Raw genomic sequence first — 21,397 nt, 5'->3', positions numbered from 1 at the left:
AAGATTAATTTCCCCTTCACACAATCATGGAGTAGAAAATTTGAGGGAAACTTACATAACAAATAAAATGCGAAGCACTGTGAATACTTTTTCAAGGCGCTGTGGAAAGCGTTTCAATTGATTTGAAATGTTCAAACATCCTTCATCGTCTTGATTGGAAGTTTTGACGTCCACAAAGAACAACATCATCTCCGCTTGAAATCGCCATTTCCCGCCGAGGCATGAGTCCAACACGAGACTTGTTTATCCCGTTTTCCTACGTACGGGCGGCGCGGATGACATTGGCCACGGCGCCGCGTCGACATGTGACGCGGTGGAGAACGCGGCGCGCCGCGCTGGGACGACCGTGCGAACGTGTTTGTCTCCATCTTCTCCGGATGGCGTTTAATCGCATTAGTTGTGTTTTTGCTGCAATCGCGCTTCACCGCGCAGCTCACTTGACTTCCATCAGGCCTTCGGGTGAGCAGTTCTGCTCCTGAACCCCGATGATTTCATAGGCAAGAATCCCCAAAGCGTTTTGAAATGAAAAAAGGAAAGACTTTAGTTTTTTAAACATTGGAACAAGGTTTGTGGTGGTTTCTCCTGGCATATATTAATGGGCAACTCCAGAAGTGAACTCGTTTAACATCATCAGTTTCATTCCTGGCTTCTTGCCTGATGTCGTCTGGTTCCTGGGAAGCGATCTGAGTGGGCCGTGATTCTGATGATGGCAAGGTTTTGACTTGCTGGTTATTTTTCATGCCCTGTGCTTCTTTTTTGTGTGCTTCATTTTTTTGCGTACTCCTTTTTTTGCGTGCTTCTTTTTTGTACGCTTTTTTGCATGCTCCTTTTTTATTGTGCGCTTTTTGTTTGCTTTTGAGTGTGTTCTTTTTTAATCTGTGCTTCTGCTTTGCAAACTCCTTTTTGCGTGCTCCTTTTTGCGTGCCTCTTTTTACTGTGCTTTTTGCGTGCTCCTTTTTGTGTGCCTCTTTTTACTGTGCTCCTTTTTCAATGTGTGCTTTTTGTATGCTGCTTTTTTGCATGTTCCTTTTTTCTTATGTGCTTTTTGCATGCTCCAATTTTATTGCGTAGTCTTTTTTTTATTGTGTGCTTTTTTTCGTGTGCTTCATTTTGCGTGCTCCTTTTTCTGGTATGCACTTTTTTCATTGCGCGCTTCTTTTTTGTGTACTTCTCTCTTGTAAAGTGTTTTTGTTTGCAATTTTGTTCGCTTAGTTTTTTTATTTGTGTGATTTTTACTTCCGGGCCACTGTCATGAGCAGTACTTTCCTCTTTTCAAATTAGGAGCAAATGAAATGGAACACATAGCAACGTTGAGAACCGCATTCACATTTAGTGTCAATTTACCGTATCATTTAAGCCTTTATTCTGTATCATTTAAGCCTGTATCGGTACTTGGTATTGCTTTTGACGACGACTCCAGATTTGAGTACTCGTACTGATATGGGTCTGAAAAAAGTGGTATTGAACATCCCTAATTTTAGCCTATTTTAGCATTCTCTTTTTTTTTCATCCACAATTGGTATGCGCTGGCTACTTTCCTGAAAAAATATTTCCCGGGTGCCACATCATTGAAAAAGTTTGAAAAGCACTATTCTAAGACCACAGTGCAGGTCTTTTAAGGCCCATCATGGAAAAAAAAATATCCAGATGTTTTCAAATCCAATAATAAACAATCTGGGAGATAGCCGGAGTACAATCGCTCCCTTAGAATAAGATTAATAGCTTAACTAACTTAAGAGAAGAAATCGAGGAATCCTTAACATTATCTCATGTCAGGAATTAAGATCAATATTTGAGTGCGTGTGTCAGAGTGTGTGAGGTCAAAATAAAAAACTGAGCCTCTTCTTTGAGAAAAACTTAACCAAAAGCGTTTTACGGATAACTTGATTTGATTTGGGTTCTTTTAGGTGTTTTTAAAGTGTAAAAAAAATGTTTTGGTCTAAAATATTCAAAATTGGGCCAACATTGGACTGATGAGACTTTTTAGGGTGAAATGAACAACTTTTTTAAAGTTTGGTTGGTCTTCTTTTGACCCAGTTTTGTTTCATGTATAGAATGCAAAATAGTTTGGTTAAAAAAATTACACAGGAACACAGTTGCGTCAAAAATAATCTTAAATTGGTCTAAAATGGGCTGACCCAATTTTTAAGGTTAAATGACTGACTCAAAATTTTTGGTCAGTTCCCTTTTTCTGGCCCCATTTTGGTTCTTTTGGGTGCAACATTTTTAGAGTAAAAAAAATAAATAATTGAACAGTTGGGTCAAAACTCTCAAATTTGAGTAAAAAAAAAAAAAAAAAAAAAAAGGACAGACCCAAAATTTTAGGATTAAATGAATAACTTTGAATTTGGGTTGGTCTCCTTTTGACCAGAATTGGCCCAACAATTTTTAGAGTGTAAAATATATTATTTAAAAAAATAAAATAAAAAACTGCTGGGTCAAAGATAACCCTAACGGAGACAGTCAAGTCAAAATTGGGCTGACCCAACTTTTAACGTTAAATTCATAAATAAAAAATTTGGCTTTGTCCACTTTTGAAACAATTTAGTTGTTTTTGGCCCAACAGAGTGTAAAAAATGTTGGTTAAAAAAAAAAAGTACAAACAACCCAAATTTGGTCAAAATGGGCCAGTCCATATTGTGACCAAATTTGGGTTGTTTGCTCTTTTGGACTGGCCCAAACTTTAGAGGGATATGAAATTGGTTAATTGGTCCCCATTTGACCCCATTGGCCCAACTGTTTTATGTGTGTAAAAATGTTGGTTAAAAAATTTGAAAACAGGTCAAAAACATCCCAAATTGGGTCAAAAATGTACTCCAACTTTTAGGGTTAAATGAGTATGTCAAAAAGTTTGTTTTGTTTTTTTTCACCCAACTGTCGTTAGTTTGCACTGTACGTATTTTTTCTTACGTAACTCACAGAAGTCGAAAGGCATGAGCCGGACGAATCGAGCTTGGACTCTTGCGTCCTAGCGGTCTCTCAAGTGCACCTCGCTACCGACCACATGCCCCGGTCCACTTCAAAAGCGTCCGACGTGTCGCTGCTTGGGAAAACACAACCCGTGACTTTTAGTTCTCGGTGGCTCTAATATGATTTGCTGGCAGAAAACACACCTTTTAAACAAACTTGTGTGTGTTTGTAAGCTTTAATTGGAGTCAGTGCCTAGCTAACTGGAAGCAGCTGATGTTTGCTTCGCCGATTACTGTAAAGTTACACGATCACATGGAAGGGCGATGGAGGAAAGCGCTATGTGTTTGTGAGGGGACATTTTTGACTGTCATTCCTGACTAATGATAGACTGGAAACAGAGGTGCGCTCAGGACAAGGTCGGGATTCCAAAGTCGCCCTTGTTTTTTTTCAATGGAAGCTTTCAAAGTGATGTTGAAAGCTTGAAATGAGACTTTCAGGCCACGAAGAGTTTAGAACTGCGGGCGTCGTACTTTTTACGTGATCTTCTCCGTTTTATTAATATTCCTGCGTGTGAACAAGGAAGGACTCGGACGTTGGTTCGGTCCGCTCGCTTCTTTTATTGAAACCAAGCCGTAACAACCTCGGCTAACACGAACTGCTGTTCGCTGCGAAAAACACTTGATGCTAACAGACAACGAATGTTCACCCTTTACAGTAATTATTAAAATTAAGAATACTACCGATATAAAAATGTGCATCTGTGCGTCAAAATTAGACTCTTGTGGCTGTCGATCAATCGTCCCCGAATGTTGTTGAATTTTAAAAAAACAAATCTTTAAGTTGCCGTTTATCTATACTTTTGTCCTTCATTTTTGTGGAAAAAAATGTGTCTTACATTTGGGGAATTACGGTAAATGAAGTTCTTTGGAAAAGTTCACGGAACTGGTATGCCTGTGTGCGTGTGTGTGTGTGTGCGTGTGTGTGTGTGTGTGCGCGTGCGTGTGTGTTTCTGTACACGCACACCCTTGGTGTCCTCTTGGACTTGTGGGGACCAGTTTGATGGACCCCCACAAATTCCACTTTTACAATCTAGGTTTGAATTGTATTTTGTTTATCCATTAAGTCAATGGGATGTCCCCACTAAGATGAAGAAGAAAAAAAAAGTCTGTGTGTCACATGGAAGACAAACGAGGGGACATCAAATTAATGCCGACTTGAATCAAATGACACACTTTTCAAGTAGTGCAAATGGAAGCAATGACAAACAACATCAAAGGACAATCCGCAGCAACTCAAGTCTTGGAACTTGTTGGACAGGCAGACATTTGTAGTCCAACGAGGACAACGACTTTGCTAATGTTTAGCAATGTACGTTTGGATTTGGGGGCTTGTTTGTTTTTTTTCTTTAATTCTCAGTGGGTTAGGTATGGAAGCCCATTAAAACTAGATTTCAAGCAATGTTTTTTGTTCAATTTGAGGTTCAAAGCACCCAATATTAATGCTGTTTAACGTTAAAAACTTTGCATTCAGAAAGATGAATCTGTTAAAAAGAATACAATGTGACCAACTCATTTTTATTTACACAACATTTCAAAACAGTCATTGTTGTACATAAAGTGTTGCCGTGCAATACAACATGAATTGTGAAACTTTTAAACAAAATGTATTGTGTTTGAAATCATAGTTGTGGCCATGTTTGAAACATAAAACAAAACATTAAAAAAAAAAAGTGAGGAGGAAGAGTCCATCCACAAGGTGGAAGCAAAAAGCTTAGCTGCCACCGATAGAAAATGTCGGAAGCGGAACTACGCCATTTTTGTTTATGGCGAAAAGTAATTCAAGCTAGAAAATAAAAAAAAAAACTAATTCGTTTTTTTTTTTAACTTTTGTGTTAAATACGTGACATGTTACATCGTCTTCTTCGCGGGTAACACAAACAATAAATCGTTCATTTTACATTTTCGTACTTTAAGTGTTCTTTTCATTTTCAAGCGTGATAATGGGCGATTTTTACTTTTGTTTTGAAAGCACGGACGCCGCTTTTCCGGTTATGCACAGACTAGCCTCGTTCGCTTCTCCCGCGGCGGTTCGGCTCCGGCGAGCCTGACAACAAGCGACGTTTGTCCGCGTAAAGCTCCTCCGAAACTCGCCCCCCGAGCCACCATGTCCCCGCCGCAGTGCTGAGGCGGCCCCGCTTTCTCGCGTTTGGATATCTCGCCAGAGAACCGCAATGAGCTCGGAAGAAGCCGACGAGCCGCGGGAAAGGCCCGACAGCAGGAGCAGCAGCACCAGCAACAGTAGTAGCGGCGGCGGTTCCGACAAAGAACCCGACATAGACGCCTCGGACGGCGACGGAGACCTCCCCCGTAGCCGCCCTCCTTCCCCGCCTGCAACGAGCCCCACTTCGGAAGAGCGTGAAGAGCCGGCCGCCGGGCCTCGACCGCCGTCAGGCGGCGAAAGCGGCGGGGGTTCGAGCTGCGACACTGGCCGGCCCGCCAGTTTGTTTTCCTGGCTTCAGTACAGGTCCATCCGGCGGGGCGTGTTCGTCGACCCGGTGCGGGACAACTTCCGGACCATGACGAGCTTGTACAGCTCCATGAACCCGGCGGCCGATTCGGTCAACCTGAGCACCAAGACCCACGGTGCCGTTTTCAACCTGGAGTACTCCCCAGACGGGTAAGGCCCTCACTTGGGGTGACCTAAATCTGGGGTCCCCAACGCGGTTTCCGCGGGCCCCAGGTAGCCCCCAAGAATCACATAAGTAGCCTGTTCAGGTGATAGACCATTGTGTTTTTTTGAAGTTTACAAATATACGTAAATTTCATAGTTACATATCACATTTGATTTCCATGCAGACGACAGCTGAATCTTGATTTATTGAGGGAAATCATTTAATTCCATGATTTTACTCAAAGTAGTTGTTGACAAATGTTAAATGAGATGTATTTTTAACTATGGAAATTTCTGTAAATAATTCATATATATATATATATATATATATATATATATATATATATATATATATATATATATATATATATATATATATATATATATATATATAATCAAGTTCTTTCTTATAGGACACGGCAGGTTGTTTTTTTTTTTTTTTTTTTAAGTGATGCGATCATGTTTCAACGCGTGTAAGTGATTAGCGCATGTCAGTTGGTCAGCGTGGATTAGTAGTTGGGTCAAAGCGACGAGACAGCTCATTAAAGCGGGTCAAACTAAAGCAGCAGGCAGACTCACGTTGGTGTTCCTTCCCAATCCTCCAGTAAATGGGCGCAATCACCAGAACCTCAAACCTGAACTCTGTTATGAGGCCTGAATCTGTTTTTGTTGTTTTTTGTTGTTGTTGAAACTCTCACTGTGAGTTTTAGTTTGGAAATTGCCGGTCGGTACTTGTGTAATTATAAACATGCGATCTTCAGGTCTGTACTGACGGTGGCCTGCGAGCAGACCGAGGTCCTCCTCTTTGATCCCGTCTCGTCCCGGCACATCAAAACCCTGACGGAGGCCCACGAAGATTGTGTCAACAACATAAGGTGACTTATTCCTTCCATTTTTCCTTTTTTTCCTCATTATCTCTTTCAATGCCATCCACTGGTTAACACGTTTTTTTTATAACCCATCTGTTAAGCATCATCCATCCGTTCCCATAATTTCCCAAATTTAACATGTAACTGTGTGCATTTCTTCATTGTCTTTCTATAAAGTTTGACTGACTTATCTGATTGTTTTGTTGACATTCCCTTTAGCGCAGCTCCATCTAGTGGACGCATAAGGAAATCCCAGCCACTACTGTAGCTTCTATTTTTCCGCGCCTTATAATGTGGTGCGCCTTACATATGAAATCGATTTTCGAACAACCCGTTCATTGAAGGTGCGCCTTGTAAATGATGTACTTGATAGTGTGGAAAATGCCGTAACTCATGAAGAGCTGTCACAAAGTGTCAATTCAAAGTTCTGTGGCCGCACTGTCCTTCGGGCAGGTTCTTGGACAACCGTCTGTTCGCCACGTGCTCGGACGACACCACCATCGCACTGTGGGACCTGCGCAAGCTCAACTCCAAGGTGTGCTCGCTGCACGGCCACGCCAGCTGGGTGAAGAACATCGAATACGACACTAACACGCGCCTGCTGGTCACCTCCGGCTTCGACGGCAACGTCATCACGTGGGACACCAACAGGTCGTCACACCTTCACTTGAAAATGATTTTCAGTATGTACGGAGCACATTTCAATAGTCTACCAGAATTCCCTACACCAGCCTGAAGTATCTTGATACCGAAAGGTTAGAATGGTAAAAATCTAAATTATTAGACTTGAAATTCTGAGACATTGTCAATTCATTTGGGTAGCTCACCACACACAGTCTCAAAACGGCTTCACGGATGAAAAAGAAATCATACGGAACATCACGAAGACACGAGGGGATCCCCTGAACAATCTTGTCCAGATGAAGCTCCTCGATCAACATCAACATATGTCTTTAGTGGCAAGATGCCATGATATTGTTACAAAATGCAGCATTTTCTCATTGAAGCTCCTTAATTCCTGCCACCATAGTTCCTTGGCACCAAAAATGCCAAAATATGCAGACAAAGCATTGTCCGTCAGAAACTCCTCACTCAACATCAACATGGTGGCAAGATGCCACAAAATGGTTACAAAATGCATATTTTTCTCATTGAAGCTCCTTAACTCATGCATCCATAGTTTTTTTTTGACACCAAACACGTCAAAATGTGGAGACAAAGCACTTACCATCAGAAGCTTCTCAATTAACATCAACATGGGTCTTTGGAGGCAAGAATGTCTCAAAATGCAAAACGTTCTCATTGAAGCACAGAAACTCATGCCACCGTGGTTCCATGGCACCAAAAAGGCCCAAATCCGAAGACAAAGCACACAGTCTTGTCCCGCTCCTCCTCTCACTGCAACTTAGTTCTCACGTCCCGCGCAGATTCACGGAAGACGGCTGCCCGTACAAGAAGTTCTTCCACACGCGCTACCTGATGAGGATGCGCCTGACGCCCGACTGCTCCAAGATGCTCATCTCCACCTCCTCGGGCTACCTGCTCATCCTGCACGACCTGGACCTCACGCAGTCGCTGGAGGTGGGCAGCTACCGCATGCTACGAGCGAGGCGGACGCCCCTCACTTCAGGTCGGTGCCGGATCTTCCCGCTCTCCCGTTTGCTCCCGGGCGCTAACGCGCGCTTTGACGTACCGCTCGCAGACGGGGGCGCCTTGGCGTCCCGCTCGGCCGGACCTCGCCACGGGAACGACTCTGGCAAGTTGCACCCTCACAGGGAAGGTGAGACGCGCTTTTACTCTCGCTTTTAGGGAAAAAATCAAATACCGCGGCGTTCCTTCGTTTATTGTGGTCTCACAGTCCCAAAAAGTCTGACTTAAAAAAATAGCAAGGGAAATCGTGACCTAAAATCTACGCCGTAGAAAACTGAACGAAGCCTCAATAAGCGAATCGCGATGTAGTGAGGGAACCCAGCGTTCCAGAGATGTTCTTTTGACCGAGGGGCGGTTCTGGTCGCAGGCCTTTCTCCCAGGAACAGCCTGGAGGTTCTGACCCCGGAGATCCCGGGCGAACGGGACCGAGGCAGCTGCATCACGTCCTTGCAGCTGCACCCCAAAGGCTGGGCCGCGCTCATACGCTGCTCCAGCAACATGGACAGCCGCGAGGTGAGCCGGGGTTCGGGACGGGCGCCGCCGGGGTTCGGGACGGGCGCCGCCGGGGTTCGGGACGGGCGCCGCCGGGGTTCGGGACGGGCGCCGCCGGGGTTCGGGACGGGCGCCCGCGTTCTCAAACCCTGCCCCCGTCCCGCAGTGGACGTGCGTGTACGAGTTCCAGGAGAGCGCGCCCACCCGGCCGCTGGTGTCGCCGCGCTGCTCGCTGCGCCTGACGCACTACATCGAAGAGGCCAACGTGGGGCGGGGCTACATCAAGGAGCTGTGCTTCAGCCCGGACGGCCGCCTCATCTGCTCGCCGTACGGCTACGGCGTGCGCCTGCTGGCCTTCGACGACAGCTGCGGCGAGCTGGCCGACTGCGTGCCCGTGCAGACGGGCTGCCTGCGCGAGGTGCGCTCCATCTACTCGCACAGCGACGTGGTGCTCACCACCAAGTTCTCGCCCACGCACTGCCAGCTGGCCTCGGGCTGCCTCAGCGGGCGGGTGGCCCTCTACCAGCCCAAGTTTTAGCCCCGCCCAAGGTAAGCCCGCCTCTTCTATGCGCGCGAGAATCTTTTGGGGCGTCTGATCGCTAAGGGGTCGTAGTCGCGATCTGTCGAGCGACCTCCGTAAAACCCCGTCCCCGTTTGGCCTTGGGCGAAGATTGCCAGTTGGCGCGGTGTTCGCTAGTTGATAAGCCACGGCTCTCAGCTTCTGAAATTCTAAATGAAAATCCTGATGAAAAGGGCTGTTAAACCCGTCATTCTGAAGATGAATTCATATTTCGAAAAGGCGTAAAAGAAGGAACTGGCCTTTATTGCCTTCCTGTGGCAGATGAACTTGGCTAACTCTTCAAGCTAACTGAGAGAAGAAAGGCAAAAATGGACGACGGATGGAAAATAAAATCACTTAATCTCCATGGAAAATAAAATCACTTAATCTCCATGTAAATTATTCCGTTTCACTTCTGCATTTACCTTATAAATGTTTTCAGTTTTTTTTTTAAACAATTAAAAAATTTTTAACACCCTAGTTTGAACTTTTAATATGCTATGTATTTTCCAATTTGGAATAAATCAACATTTTTTTTTTTTTTTTCTGCAATTTGATTCAAAAATGTAAGTTTGATATTAAATTTCATCATAAATATATTCTTTTTAACTCTGTATTGGTCTCGGCATGGATCGAAACAGTCTCTGAATGTAATCAAGTTTTTTTTTCCCATTCTTCAGATAATACTTTCGACAAATCAGCTTTATTCTTGATTTCTGAGTGAAATGTTTGACTAACTTATCTGATCGTTTTATTGAGATTCCCTTTAGTGCAGCTCCATCTAGTGGAAGCATAGTGCAACCCCAGCCAGTACTGTAGCTTCTATTCTATGCGCCTAATAATCCGCCTTATATATGAAAACACTTTTAGGGTGCGTCCTATAATCCTGTGCGCCTTATAGTGTGGAAATGATAATGTGTTGTTGACTCTTGACAACAGACGCAGGTTTTAATGTATGTGAATGTTTGTTGTTGTTTTTTCCATCCCTACCTTTGACCGGGGACCAATCCAGAGTCCGCCATGCCTATTGGCCAAATTCAGCCGGGATAGACTGCCGTCAGCAGAGCCGCATCCAAAATGGCCGAACGGAAGGAGAAATGAGCGGTTTGCCGCGTCGGCTCAAGACGGAGCCGCTTGGAAAGAAAAAAAGATGGACGGCGATAGCCATCAACAGGTGCTGCCTCTCTCTTTTGCGCAACCATTTGCTCGTCTTTTTCGCTTTGTGGCCTTTCAAACGTTCGGAGCTCCTCGTAGCAGCCCCCCCCCCCCCCCCCCCCCTCCCAGAAAAAAAAAAAATAATCCTCCAGCCATGGCCTTTTGCCAGCTTTCGTAGTTTCTATTTTGCCGCTCTTTTCTCGATTCCTGTTCAAACGTCCGAAAGCTCAACTTTCCGTCGGAAATGATCCCACGTCGTTCTCCGCTTTAATCGGAACGACGCTTTTCACACTGGAAACAAAATCTACAGTAACAAAAATGAAATTCCTTATCCATCAGTGTTTTTTTTTTTTTTGGGTTACTATTCTATACTTTACTACTACTAATAACAATAATAGAAATGATAATCCGTGAAATAAAGATGAAAGCCAAGTGTGATTTACTATGCATACCAGCTGTAGTTGGTTATCAATAAGGGCTGTTGGGACCACACTGGAATGGGAAAAAAAAAAAAACTTTCGAGAGAATAGATTTGGAGGATTTATTATGATTTGATTATTTTGATTTCTCGCAATGTTTGTTATTTAATGGGAAAAGCACAACGTAATTTTATAATACAGAATATTTTGCCAAGAAATATTCATCTTCCTTATTCCCTGGAATATTATAACTTTTCGGGGACGAGTTCAAAATGTATCATTTCTTTGTCTAGAAAAAAAAATAACTGCAATGAGTTCGGGGGAGAAAAAAATGAAAAATACTTCTGTGATTTTGTGAAACTCGGACTTCCTTGGAAAAACGTTTTAGGGCTTTACGTTTTCTCTGAAAATCTGTATTAATATCACAATAACTTTAATATTTTTCCCATAAAAGAAAAAGGATTTTATTGGGCAGAAGTGCAACTTTTTCCTCAAAAATGATACAAACAAATATGGCTTTAATGTTTTTTTGTCCCTTGACAATCAATAGCTTTAAACTCATAACACAGAAAATAAAATGTTATGACCCACCTAAATAATCCAATTAAAACATAAATATGCAATTTTATTCCATTAAAAAAAAAAAAATTCTAACTTTTTCTGACGACCAAAACAACCATTTATAAAAATGCTTTTCTTTTGTAAAAGTACAAATTTATTCTCGCTCTATTTTTTTTTCCTTTCCAGTGTGGGCCTAATCCGTATCACATATGAATATAGTTTATTGTTGTGCTAATTTCATATCAAAGTAGGACATTTTAAAGTCATTTGAAATCTGATATTCAAGCCGGACCTGAGAGACAAAATGTAAAAACACAATTTATTGCATTATTTATTTTGTCATAGTTCAGACTTTTTCTTCTCTGCAACTTGGTTTGTGTGTGTAGTGTGTGAAACTTGTCTTTCAGGTTTCCCCCTGTATGTGCTGTCAGAATAAGTCAAACGAATATTAATTTCGCTCGGTTTGCTCCAATTGCAAGAATGAAATGAACACATTTTTTGTATCATTTCCAGTCGGTGCGTTTTGTATCATTTCCAGTACGTGCGTTTGTGTACATGCAACACAAGTTGTATTCATGCATCAAATCACCCTGAGCTATGAAATGTTAAAAAAAAAAAAAAGGGTACTTTGTCTTGACAAAATAAAAAAGCTGTTTTGCAGTTTGTTGTTATGCCTCCTCGCCACTAGATGGCAGCATAGAAAATGAATCCACTTCAGGTACATACAGTAGAAGGAAACTTTATTAACATTATTATTTGAGACAGTGTGGTCCTGTTGGACTTGAGTTAAAAAAAAATCACTCGACATCAGACCAGCTGACACTTTTTTAAAAAAAAAAATGACGTCATTCAAAACTTGTTGAACACAATCGTCACATCTTCACTGGGTGCACATTCACTTTGCGCTGTATATTTTCACTTTTGTCACAGCTGAAAATACAACGTTTGTCTTTCACTCTTAATAATTTTCAAGACCTGGATTATTTTTCTTTGTGGGCCCGCCCGATCAGCAGCGAAGGTCGAATGGAATTTTCATGTTTGTGTATGGAGAACTTTTTTTTTTTTTTTTCATGCGATTAACTTTTTCGGGGCCGGGCATTATTGGAAAAGAAATCCTCTAGATGGCCGGTATAGTTAGCATTTTCACTCATCTTTCAAGGCCAACAGAATATTGTGTTCGTGTCGCCATATGAAAGATTGACTTCCATTCTTCAGAATGATGTAGGCAATATCTATGTTGTAATGTGGAAACACTGCCATCCTATGGTCACAGTTAGCACTACAGTACCCACTTGGCTTATATTAGCATCATTCAAGGGTGTCAGATCTTCTCCATAAAAAGCGTATTTGACCAGAATTTTACTATTTATTATTGTTATTACTATTTGAAAAGATGAGAATTCTCGTGCGTGACACTGATTGAGTTAAATACAAATAATTATGGAAATGTTGCAATTAATTAGTTGACTAAAATGTAACCGTTTGACAGCACTTATATATGTATATAGCTAGCCATGTTTTTAGACTGAAACCAAAAATATCATTTTCTGATTTAGTTGCGTCTTGATGTTAAATTTGGTAGACTGCAGAGGGCGTTAAATTTGTTAGACTGCAGAGGGCGATATTACTCAATATGGCATCCAATTCAAACGGATGAAACTTGATGTCCATCTGTTCAATTCCCTTTCTGCAAATGCAATCTTTAAATCTCGTGCGGGCATATAAAACGTATTATCCCCCCCCAAAATATACATTTTGGCTGTAGTTCCCATTTAAATTAGAGTATACTAAACAAAGCTCACAAAAAAATGTGGCCCCCTAAAGTCAGCTCATTCAAGCGAGATCCACTGCAAGTTTCCCATTGGCTTGGCGGGCGTACCCAATGTTGCGTTTTTCACGGGCTCCTCATAATGTGGAGTCGGAGGAGGACCTGGCCTTGCGGGCCCGCTCCCGTTCCTGCGGCCCTCGCGCCGTTGGTTGATGGCCTTGGTGCTGATGCGCAGCTTGCGCAGGCGCAGCAAGCGCAGGCGCCGCTGCAGGTCCTGCGGGATCTTGCCGCCCTGGGCGCGGATCTCCTTGATGCGCTGCAGGGGCGTCTTCACCAGGGTGAAGTCGCAGATGGTGGCGTGAGGCTCCATGCCCACGTGGCAGTGGCGCACGGCCGGGATGTAGCCCTCGGCCCACGCCACCACCTTGTAGTCGCCCGGGTTCAGCAGCCGCCAGTAGTCTCCGTCGGCCGCTGCCAAAGGGGGGCGTGAAAGGTTAAGGCGTGGTCACCTTGAAGCCCCTCCCCCAACCCCGCCTTTCGTTCGTCCGCCTTACCCGATCGGATGTCGTGCCCGTGGTCCTCCACCTTGATCACGGCGTCCCCGATTCCTTTCTTGCTCTCCTTGTCCCGCACCACGCCTTTCAGGCCTCGATGAACCTGACGGTAGTGAGGGGAGAATGAAGCTTCGTGAAACCCTTGTGATATTATTTTAGCCCTCTTGATGGTGCTCTTGGTTTCATTTTGAAGGCTACTGCAGTGGGAATGTGTGAAATGTAAACTGCATCTTCATATCAAGAGTTCCATCTAGAGGAGTTCGAAAACATCACAAATGCTTCATGAGGCTTCATTTGAAGCTTCATTTGAAGCTAGCAGATTAAATTGGTCAATTATTCAGCCATAGATAGATAGTCTTGAAGATAAGTGACCTGTTCCATGAAGAGGAGGAGAGACTCCTTGTTGTTCTCCCACTCAACAGGAAGCTCGCTGGCGTGAGGAAACTTGTCGCAGGAAAGCTCCACCGTCACTTCGAAGCAGTTAGTGTGCAAGTAGCTGAAATCGTTCATGCCTGAGAAGGAAATCGCAATTACTAGCTAGCACGTTGCCCTCAAAGGAAAAAGTTTGGCGGCCCCTGGTCTACTCACTTCCGGGTACGTGATGCCAGGCTCCGCCGTTGATGATGTTGTTGTACGCCTGGAAGTTCTCGTTGTGGCAGAGGCGGCGCTCGGGGTTGGCCATGGCCAAGTTGGTGGAGGCGTAGACGGTGGCCAGCCAGCGGAAGAAAGCGTTGTCCGGGGTGGGCGTGTTGGCCTGCGGGGCCCAGTTCTCGGTGCCGTCGTACGGGTACGTCACCACCATCTCGCCCCCGTGCAGGTTGGCGCCCAGCGCGAACGGGATGTCGTCCATCCAGTTGATCACGGCGCGTGTCTCCGCGGCCACCTGAACAACCCAGGACCCCATCAGAATCAGTTTACTGAGTCTCCAGTTAGATTGGGCCTCTTTGGGTGCACGGCCAAGGCGGAATAAGAGGAGGAATCGTTTCGTGATAAGGAAGAACTTCTAATGAGCATTAAAAATAAAAACCAGGCCAAGGTTCCAGTCAAACCTTTAAACGCCATGTTTTGGAGTTTTGAGCCCCAACCATGTTATCACCATGTATGTATACCCATATATAGAGATATAGTTTCTTACTTTATTTGGTTCTATGTAGATGAGGTTTTGCCTCTCAAATGATCGAAACAAATTGAAGAGAATCTGGTCGGTTTTCGGGTGGCCCGTGTTACCCGGTACCGGTCCGTAGGTCAACTTATAAACCTCGAACTAAATACTATAGGATGCATTTTACTGTGCCTTGGATGTATTCAGGTGATTTTTTTTGGGAAGTGATTTTGGTCTTGCTCCTTGGTTAGTTTCTAGTGTGTGTGTGTTCTCACCAAGGCGTCTTCTTTGGTGTAGTATTCAGGAATGGGGATGTAGTGGTTGGGCACTTTGGAAGGGTCCTCGGCCATCTCCTGAGCATCCCACAGGATTGTGTTCAGATCTGGAAAGTTGTGATTCAGGTCGATCCCTTCGAAGGTATATCGTCCCTCGGCCCAGCCGGCGAGCTCAGAGCCCTGAGGAACACCGAGAGATTAAAATCCACGTCAATTTTCTCGAGTGCGGACAACGTACCTTGTTGTAAGCCACTTCGTACCCGTCGGGGTTCATGGAGGGAAGAAGGTGAATGCGGGTTTCGGTGACCAACCGGACCACACGCCGGTTGCCCCTCTTGTACTCTCGGCACAAGTACTGCATCAGATTGAGAACCAGCTCGCGTCCGAGGACCTCGTTTCCGTGCATGTTGGCCACGTAGCGGAACTCCGGCTCGCCTGCTCACAAGGAGTTATCGTGTCACGTAGCCAATGACACGTTTCGTGGTGGATTTTTTACGTGTGTGGCTGTCAGTGGCAGTGAATGAGTTAAGACGCCACCCCTCACCAAGTTCGTGTTTCCCGGGATTATCGGAGATCTCCATGACGTAGAGCTTGAGGCCCATGTAGCTTTTCCCGATGGTGTAGATGCGCGTGATGTCGGGACACTCCTCCGCCACCGACTTCATCAACTTCCAGAGAAGGAGAGAGCTCGGTTAGAAGGTTTCCTGAGGGCCAAATCCCAGGAACTAGTTGTGACCTTTCACCTTTCTCATCTCCTGGTAGTTGTGATGTCGGAAATCCAGATTGTCCTTTGGTCGGGCCTCTTGGTCTGGGCTCTGCTGGGGTTCTGGTAGGTTCAACAACATGTCAGTACACAAAAGGAATCCTAGGCGAGGGACCACCGGGGGCTAACGGGTCTTTGGTGCTTTTGGTCTTGGTTAGATTTTAGATGTTTACAGTTTACCACCTTGGATGAATTTTGCTACTTGACTCTACCTCATGAGATACATGATCATGTTTTTGGTGTTTTGGTTCCTTTTTGAGGTGCAAGAGCTATTCCTAATCAAATTTTTCTCTCAAAGGTTTTTGGGAGTTTGTGTGTGGGGGGTTCTTATGCGCGTACCGTGAATCCGACATCCGAGTATCTCGGCTCGGAGGCAGATGTCTCCGTCGGGATACCAGCTCTGCGGGTTGATGCGGATGTAACGGGCAACAATGGGGACGGGGAGCAAGGCCAGCACTGGAGTCTCACCGTCGCTGTTGCCTTCAAAGATCTGCAAGGAGGTTGGGTTTTAAATCATGGTCTCAAACTTGTGTTAGGGTTTCAAGACTGGGTCAGGGTTTCAGTCTTGGGTTTCAAAATAGTGTTTTGGGAATGGGTCAAATATTAGGTTTCAAATTAGGGTTCTGAGACAGGGTCTGGAATCCAAGCTTTTTGGGTTTCAAATCTGGGCCTTTATTAGGATTTCAAAATTGGGCCTCACGCTTGGTTGGGGCTTCAAGTTGCAATGTCAAGCCGGAATTAAGGTTTCTCGCCTTTTTGGGACTTTAAATTAACGTTTGAAGTTTGAATCCTACCGCTTCGTGCGTTGCATTCATGCTGGTCTTCCAGCTGATGGAATCGTTGCTCAGCTGCACTTTGTAGCTGGTGACCCAGTCTCGCCTGCACGCACACACACACACACACAACCTCGCTCAGATTTCCCAATGCGGAAAATTCTCCCAAATTCCTGACACTAACTGACCTCCAGATGGTGTTTCGGCCTTGCAGGATGACTCCGGTGAAGCGGGTCAGGTGCAGGGCGTCCACCTCCAGCCATTGCTCCAGGTCGTTGTAGTCGGCGCACCAGGCGCCGTCGTACAGGTCGCCGTCCTCGATGCCCGACTGGAAATATCAGCGCACGCGGAAATGCTTGGTCAGCATCGGGAGGAACCGCAAACGTTTTGGCTTGGAGAGTGACGCTTAATTGCTTTCAGACTCACTGGGCCATTTCCGAAGACATATAGCCTCTCAGAATATTACTTTTCCAAAGCCGCATTGTTTTTGCTGTTTATTCATCCCCCCCGCCTCCATCAAAAAGCTCTCTTCTCTCCCACTGCTTTTTGGTTTTAATAGATAAGCATCCAACACAAACACAGTGATGCCTTGCCTCCATTCAAACTAAAGGAAATTCCATTCATGTAACCCAACCTCACAAAGCAAAACAGAAGCTTATATAATATGTTTTTTTTTAATTAGAAACAAAATACTCTTACCCAGTGGTTCTCAGCAAAACTAATCTCATGCTTTTTAATGCTGGAACAGGAAACAGCACTTTTCAAATTGAGAGCAAACTGATTGGAACATGAAACAGCATAGTTCTAAATTGCGTTATGGGGGCTGCTTTGCAAAGTGCTTTTATTTTGTTCAGTTTTGGAACAGGATTCATCCAAGGGCCACATTACTGTTCCCAGATGGGGGGCCGGGTCAGTTTTTTGTGAAGATTCGTTCTTTTTTTTCCGCCCAACTACTATTTGTTTCTCTGTTTGAGAAATAAACATCTCTAGTTGCACCGAAAAGTCATTGCGGCCAATAAAAGGTCCAGCAATACTGCATTGTAACAAACAGCTGAAGGACAAATGACAAAAACAAAAAAAAGAACGAGATCAAACCTGGATGTTGAGCCTCCCCCTGTGAGGACCTAGACCGAAAGTCTGGAAGGAAGACGCCTGGATTTGGGTGTCGTCCACCCTGAGGGACTCCAGACCAAGAGGTGGACAACCTGGAGGAAGCACAAGACATGCTTAGTGGGTGAGTTTATCACAAAATTACAAAACCTTTACATTTCTTGGAAAGTTGTGGAATAGCACTTTATCAAAGTAACTGTATAAATATTACATATTATTTTGGGGACTGGTTTTAGTTTGTAAACTGTAGTGATTGAACAAACGAAGCTTCACGAAGCACTTGTAATGGTTTTGACTCCTTCAGAGGGCATTCTTGATTTAGGGATGCGGTGGAAATTAATTTAGTTTCCAGTACACTAGTCTTTATCGTTGGAGCGCCATCTAGAGGGGTGAAAACAAACATACGTGTATTTCAAGTGCTTCATGAAGCTTCACTTTATTGAATAATTTCTTAATGGCACTTGTATTCCTCCATTCTTCTGTTTGCAACTTGTGGAAGAAGAGCTTTGGACTTTGCTTGCAATATGTGCATCCGGAAAGTATTCAGTGGGCTTCACTTTTTAGTGACTTAGAAGATAATTTATTCCATTCAGGAATTAGCCTGTGACATAATAAAATGTGGAAAAGTGGAGCACCGCGAATAGTTTATGCGTGAAGTCTTTCGACTGGCCTATTTTGCCTTGAACGGTCACATACGGAACGTTAGACAGTGGGAAGGGAGTCCTGTTACTGTTACAGTTCACAAGACTCCTGTTACTGTTTTTTGCCGGACGAATGACTGGTCATTTTACAGATAATGTAAAATGACTTCCTACTATGTTTTACATTACAAATGACTGTTTACTGTATCTTACATTTAACCCCTGTTACTGTCCTAACTGAGAATTGACTCCTGCCGTTGTTACTGTCCTACATGACAAATGACTCCTGTTACTGTCACCCAGTGTTGAATTAAACATTATCCATTACAAATGACTGATTTCTGTTACTGTAATGAGTGACAGCTAGTGTTGCCTCTTCTGTTACTCTTACTGTTTTCCATGACTAATCACAACTGTCTCTGTTACTGTGTGTTACATGATGACTTCTGTTCCTGTTCCTGTGTATTACATCACAACTGTTCCTGATACAATTTTTTTTTTACTGTCACTGTAAGTTAGATGACAAGGGACAGCTTCTCTGTGTTTGTTACTGTACTGTATATTACACATCGAACGACTACTGTTACATGGCAGTAACTGTTCCTACATGACACAACTGTTCCTGTCAGTGTATTTTTTTACTGTTACTGTAAGATCGATGACAATTGACAACCTATCTGTGTTTGTTACAGTATGTCACACATCAAACGGCTGCTGTTTCTGTTACATGACAGAAGACTTCTGTCACTGCTACTGTCTTCCATAGCAAATGACTTCAGATAGTGTTACTGCGTGTTACTGTTACTGTTACAAGTAACTTACAAGTTTTAATGGTCTTCTACCTATACTGTTAGTCTTACTGTGTTCCATGACTGTTAAAGTTACTGCGTGTTACATGACAACTTTTGTTACTGTCCCTGTGTCTCACATGACAACAAGTGTTACTGTTACAAGTCCGTTTGATGTTCCTGTCAGATAAGTAACTCCTGTACAGAAATTGTAACTGTGTTCCGTGACCAGTGGCTTCTGTTCCCGTTACCGTTATGTTGTTAGTTTTACATGGAGTTCCTTTTGGTCCCGGCAAAGCTGTTCCTGTCTACCCCATCCAGGGTTAAAACTCATCCTACGAGAGCGCGATGTAATCGGAGCAGCGCAGTAATGCGGGATGTGGAGAGGCCCACTTTCCCCCCTCATCCCCACAAGGAGGAGGGGGAGACGGATGAAGACGTCCATATAAGCCCTTTTTGGCGAAAAACCGGAGCCCACCGAGGTCGGGTATAAAAGTCAACGCTCCGGCCCCTGGGAATTCTGAGTCAATAACGCGAGCATCTGTCAGAAACGCTGACGCCGTGTTTTCGCTCCCCTTGTCTTTTGGGGGGATTAAAACCCGCACGCGCGGTCGTAGCCCGCAGGACAGATTTGCGCTCAGGAAAGTTCAGGATGTTCTCACGCTCGGAGACGAGTCATAACAAACTTGTTATGTGGGAGTTTCAACATCTGGCAGCAAATTGACCTACTTTAACAGTTTTGATTCAGGGTTAGGGTTTCAAATGTACAGGTTTTAGTCAAGATTGGGATATCAGGCTAAGGTTTGGGTTGAGCTTTAGAGACAAGGTTCTTGGTGCATGGTTAGCTTAGGGTTTCAAACTGAGTTTAGTGTTTCAAGCAAGGAAGGGTATTAGATTGATCTGAGGGTTTTAGCTAGGTTTAGAGTTGGAAATATGGTTCCAAGTCTTGGTTAGGGATTCAAAACAGGATTTGTGTTCCAAACTTGGGGGCTGAATCAGGATTTAAAAAAATATATTTGGGGGTAGAAATTAAGGTTTCCAAAGATGACTTAAAGCATGGTTTGGGTCTTTAATTAGGGTGTTAAGTTCGGCACAAGGATGCAGTTCAAAATTGGTCTTTCAAGCCAGGTGTAAGGTTTCAAATAAGGCTCTTCGCTCATGGTTAGATATTAAGACAGGTTTAGGTGTTCAAATTATGGTATTAAGTCTTGATTAAGGTATCAAGTTGTTATTAGGGTTTCAAATTGGTCTTTCGAGGCAGATTTGGCATTAAGAGTTTTTAAGACTTAGTTGGGCTTTTAAGCAAGGGTTAAAGATTTAAATTAGGTTTTAAAGCCAGGTCTACAGTCTTAAACCTCGGGTAGGGTTTCAAAAAAATGGCTCTAATAAAGGTTAGGGATTCAAGACAGGCTTCGTCTTCCAAATTAGTGTTTTTAAAGATTGGGGGCAGAAGTTAGGGTTTTAAGAGATGACACGAGGGTTAGTTTTTCAAATTCAGGTTTTAAGGACAGAACTGATAAGATGTGATTGGTCCTACCCATGTCAAGTTTGTCCTTCTGCTTGTCTTCCTCCTTCTTGGTCACCCTGGTGGGACGCGGCGGCGTTGGCGCCCGGCTGGCCGTGGACGTTGAGCCTGGGATCGGTGTGGGGGTGCTCCCGTTCTCGGTGGTGCTGCTCTCAGAGACGGTTCTTGCGCTGACAGTCTGCGTCGTCTTGTCGACGGCGACCCCAAATGTTCCCGCCAAGAGGACGATGAAGACCAAGGCTGACTTCTCCATCTTGCTCTTTGTCCGCTGCATGTGCAGAAAATGTGCAGGGACGACGCTTATGAAGGGACACCGAAGGGGAAGGACGAGGAGGAGAGGGCAGACCAAGGAAGGGGGGCAACCGGAGGGAGGAGGGGCTCCCGAACTCACAACACAGCGGAACCCCTTGGGTCCTACTCTTCCTAAGTAGGACAACCGCCGTGTCAGTCTTTCAAAGCGTGCATGTTTCAAATTAATACCTTACAAATTCAAAGGAACGAGGTTATGACACAAAACCGGGGTTTCAAACTAGTTTGAGGGGTTCAAATCTGAGTTTCGGACAGGGTTAGAGTTTAGGGTTTTAAACTCGTGTTAAGGTATCAACGGAAGGAATGGTATTCAGATTACGGGTAGGGTTTCAATAAAGAGTGAGTGTCAAACTAGCAGTTAGATGGGTTCATGTGACGGGTTTCAAACGAGGAGTAGGGTTTCAATTAGGTAACGGCATCAAAGTACGGTTTCAATCTTGGTTGAAGGCTTCAAATCAGAGTTAGGGTTTTGAACTAGGGGTTTAAACTAGGGTTAAGGTATCA

General features: G+C 44.2%; 2 protein-coding genes across 2 annotated transcripts; one reads left to right on the top strand and one right to left on the bottom strand.

Annotated features, from left to right (window-relative positions):
• The first annotated feature begins 4,943 nt into the window (after positions 1-4,943).
• dcaf10 (DDB1 and CUL4 associated factor 10) lies at positions 4,944-11,945 on the top strand. Its single transcript, XM_088432773.1, has 8 exons — positions 4,944-5,586; positions 6,342-6,455; positions 6,903-7,100; positions 7,877-8,079; positions 8,152-8,229; positions 8,467-8,612; positions 8,758-9,140; positions 10,163-11,945. Exons 1-7 carry the CDS (start codon positions 5,141-5,143, stop codon positions 9,127-9,129), a joined length of 1,557 nt encoding a protein of 518 aa, XP_088288899.1. The 5' UTR covers positions 4,944-5,140; the 3' UTR covers positions 9,130-9,140; positions 10,163-11,945.
• Positions 11,946-12,008: 63 nt separating this feature from the next.
• LOC148412444 (putative carboxypeptidase X1) lies at positions 12,009-20,871 on the bottom strand. The gene is given in 14 exon segments (XM_088432752.1): positions 12,009-13,247; positions 13,250-13,524; positions 13,608-13,710; positions 13,980-14,119; positions 14,196-14,490; positions 14,985-15,164; positions 15,223-15,419; positions 15,529-15,652; positions 15,728-15,810; positions 16,087-16,237; positions 16,542-16,626; positions 16,709-16,848; positions 17,616-17,725; positions 20,597-20,871. Coding segments are annotated over 14 exon segments (2,202 nt in total). The 5' UTR covers positions 20,859-20,871; the 3' UTR covers positions 12,009-13,190.
• Positions 20,872-21,397: the final 526 nt, after the last annotated feature.

The sequence above is a fragment of the Hippichthys cyanospilos genome, chromosome 14, assembly GCF_059441005.1.
Source record: "Hippichthys cyanospilos isolate Australia breed blue-spotted pipefish chromosome 14, RoL_Hcya_1.0, whole genome shotgun sequence".
NCBI lineage: Eukaryota > Metazoa > Chordata > Actinopteri > Syngnathiformes > Syngnathidae > Hippichthys > Hippichthys cyanospilos.
The sequence above is the reverse complement of the archived record's forward strand: the minus strand, read 5'-3'. Positions and strand labels throughout refer to the sequence as shown.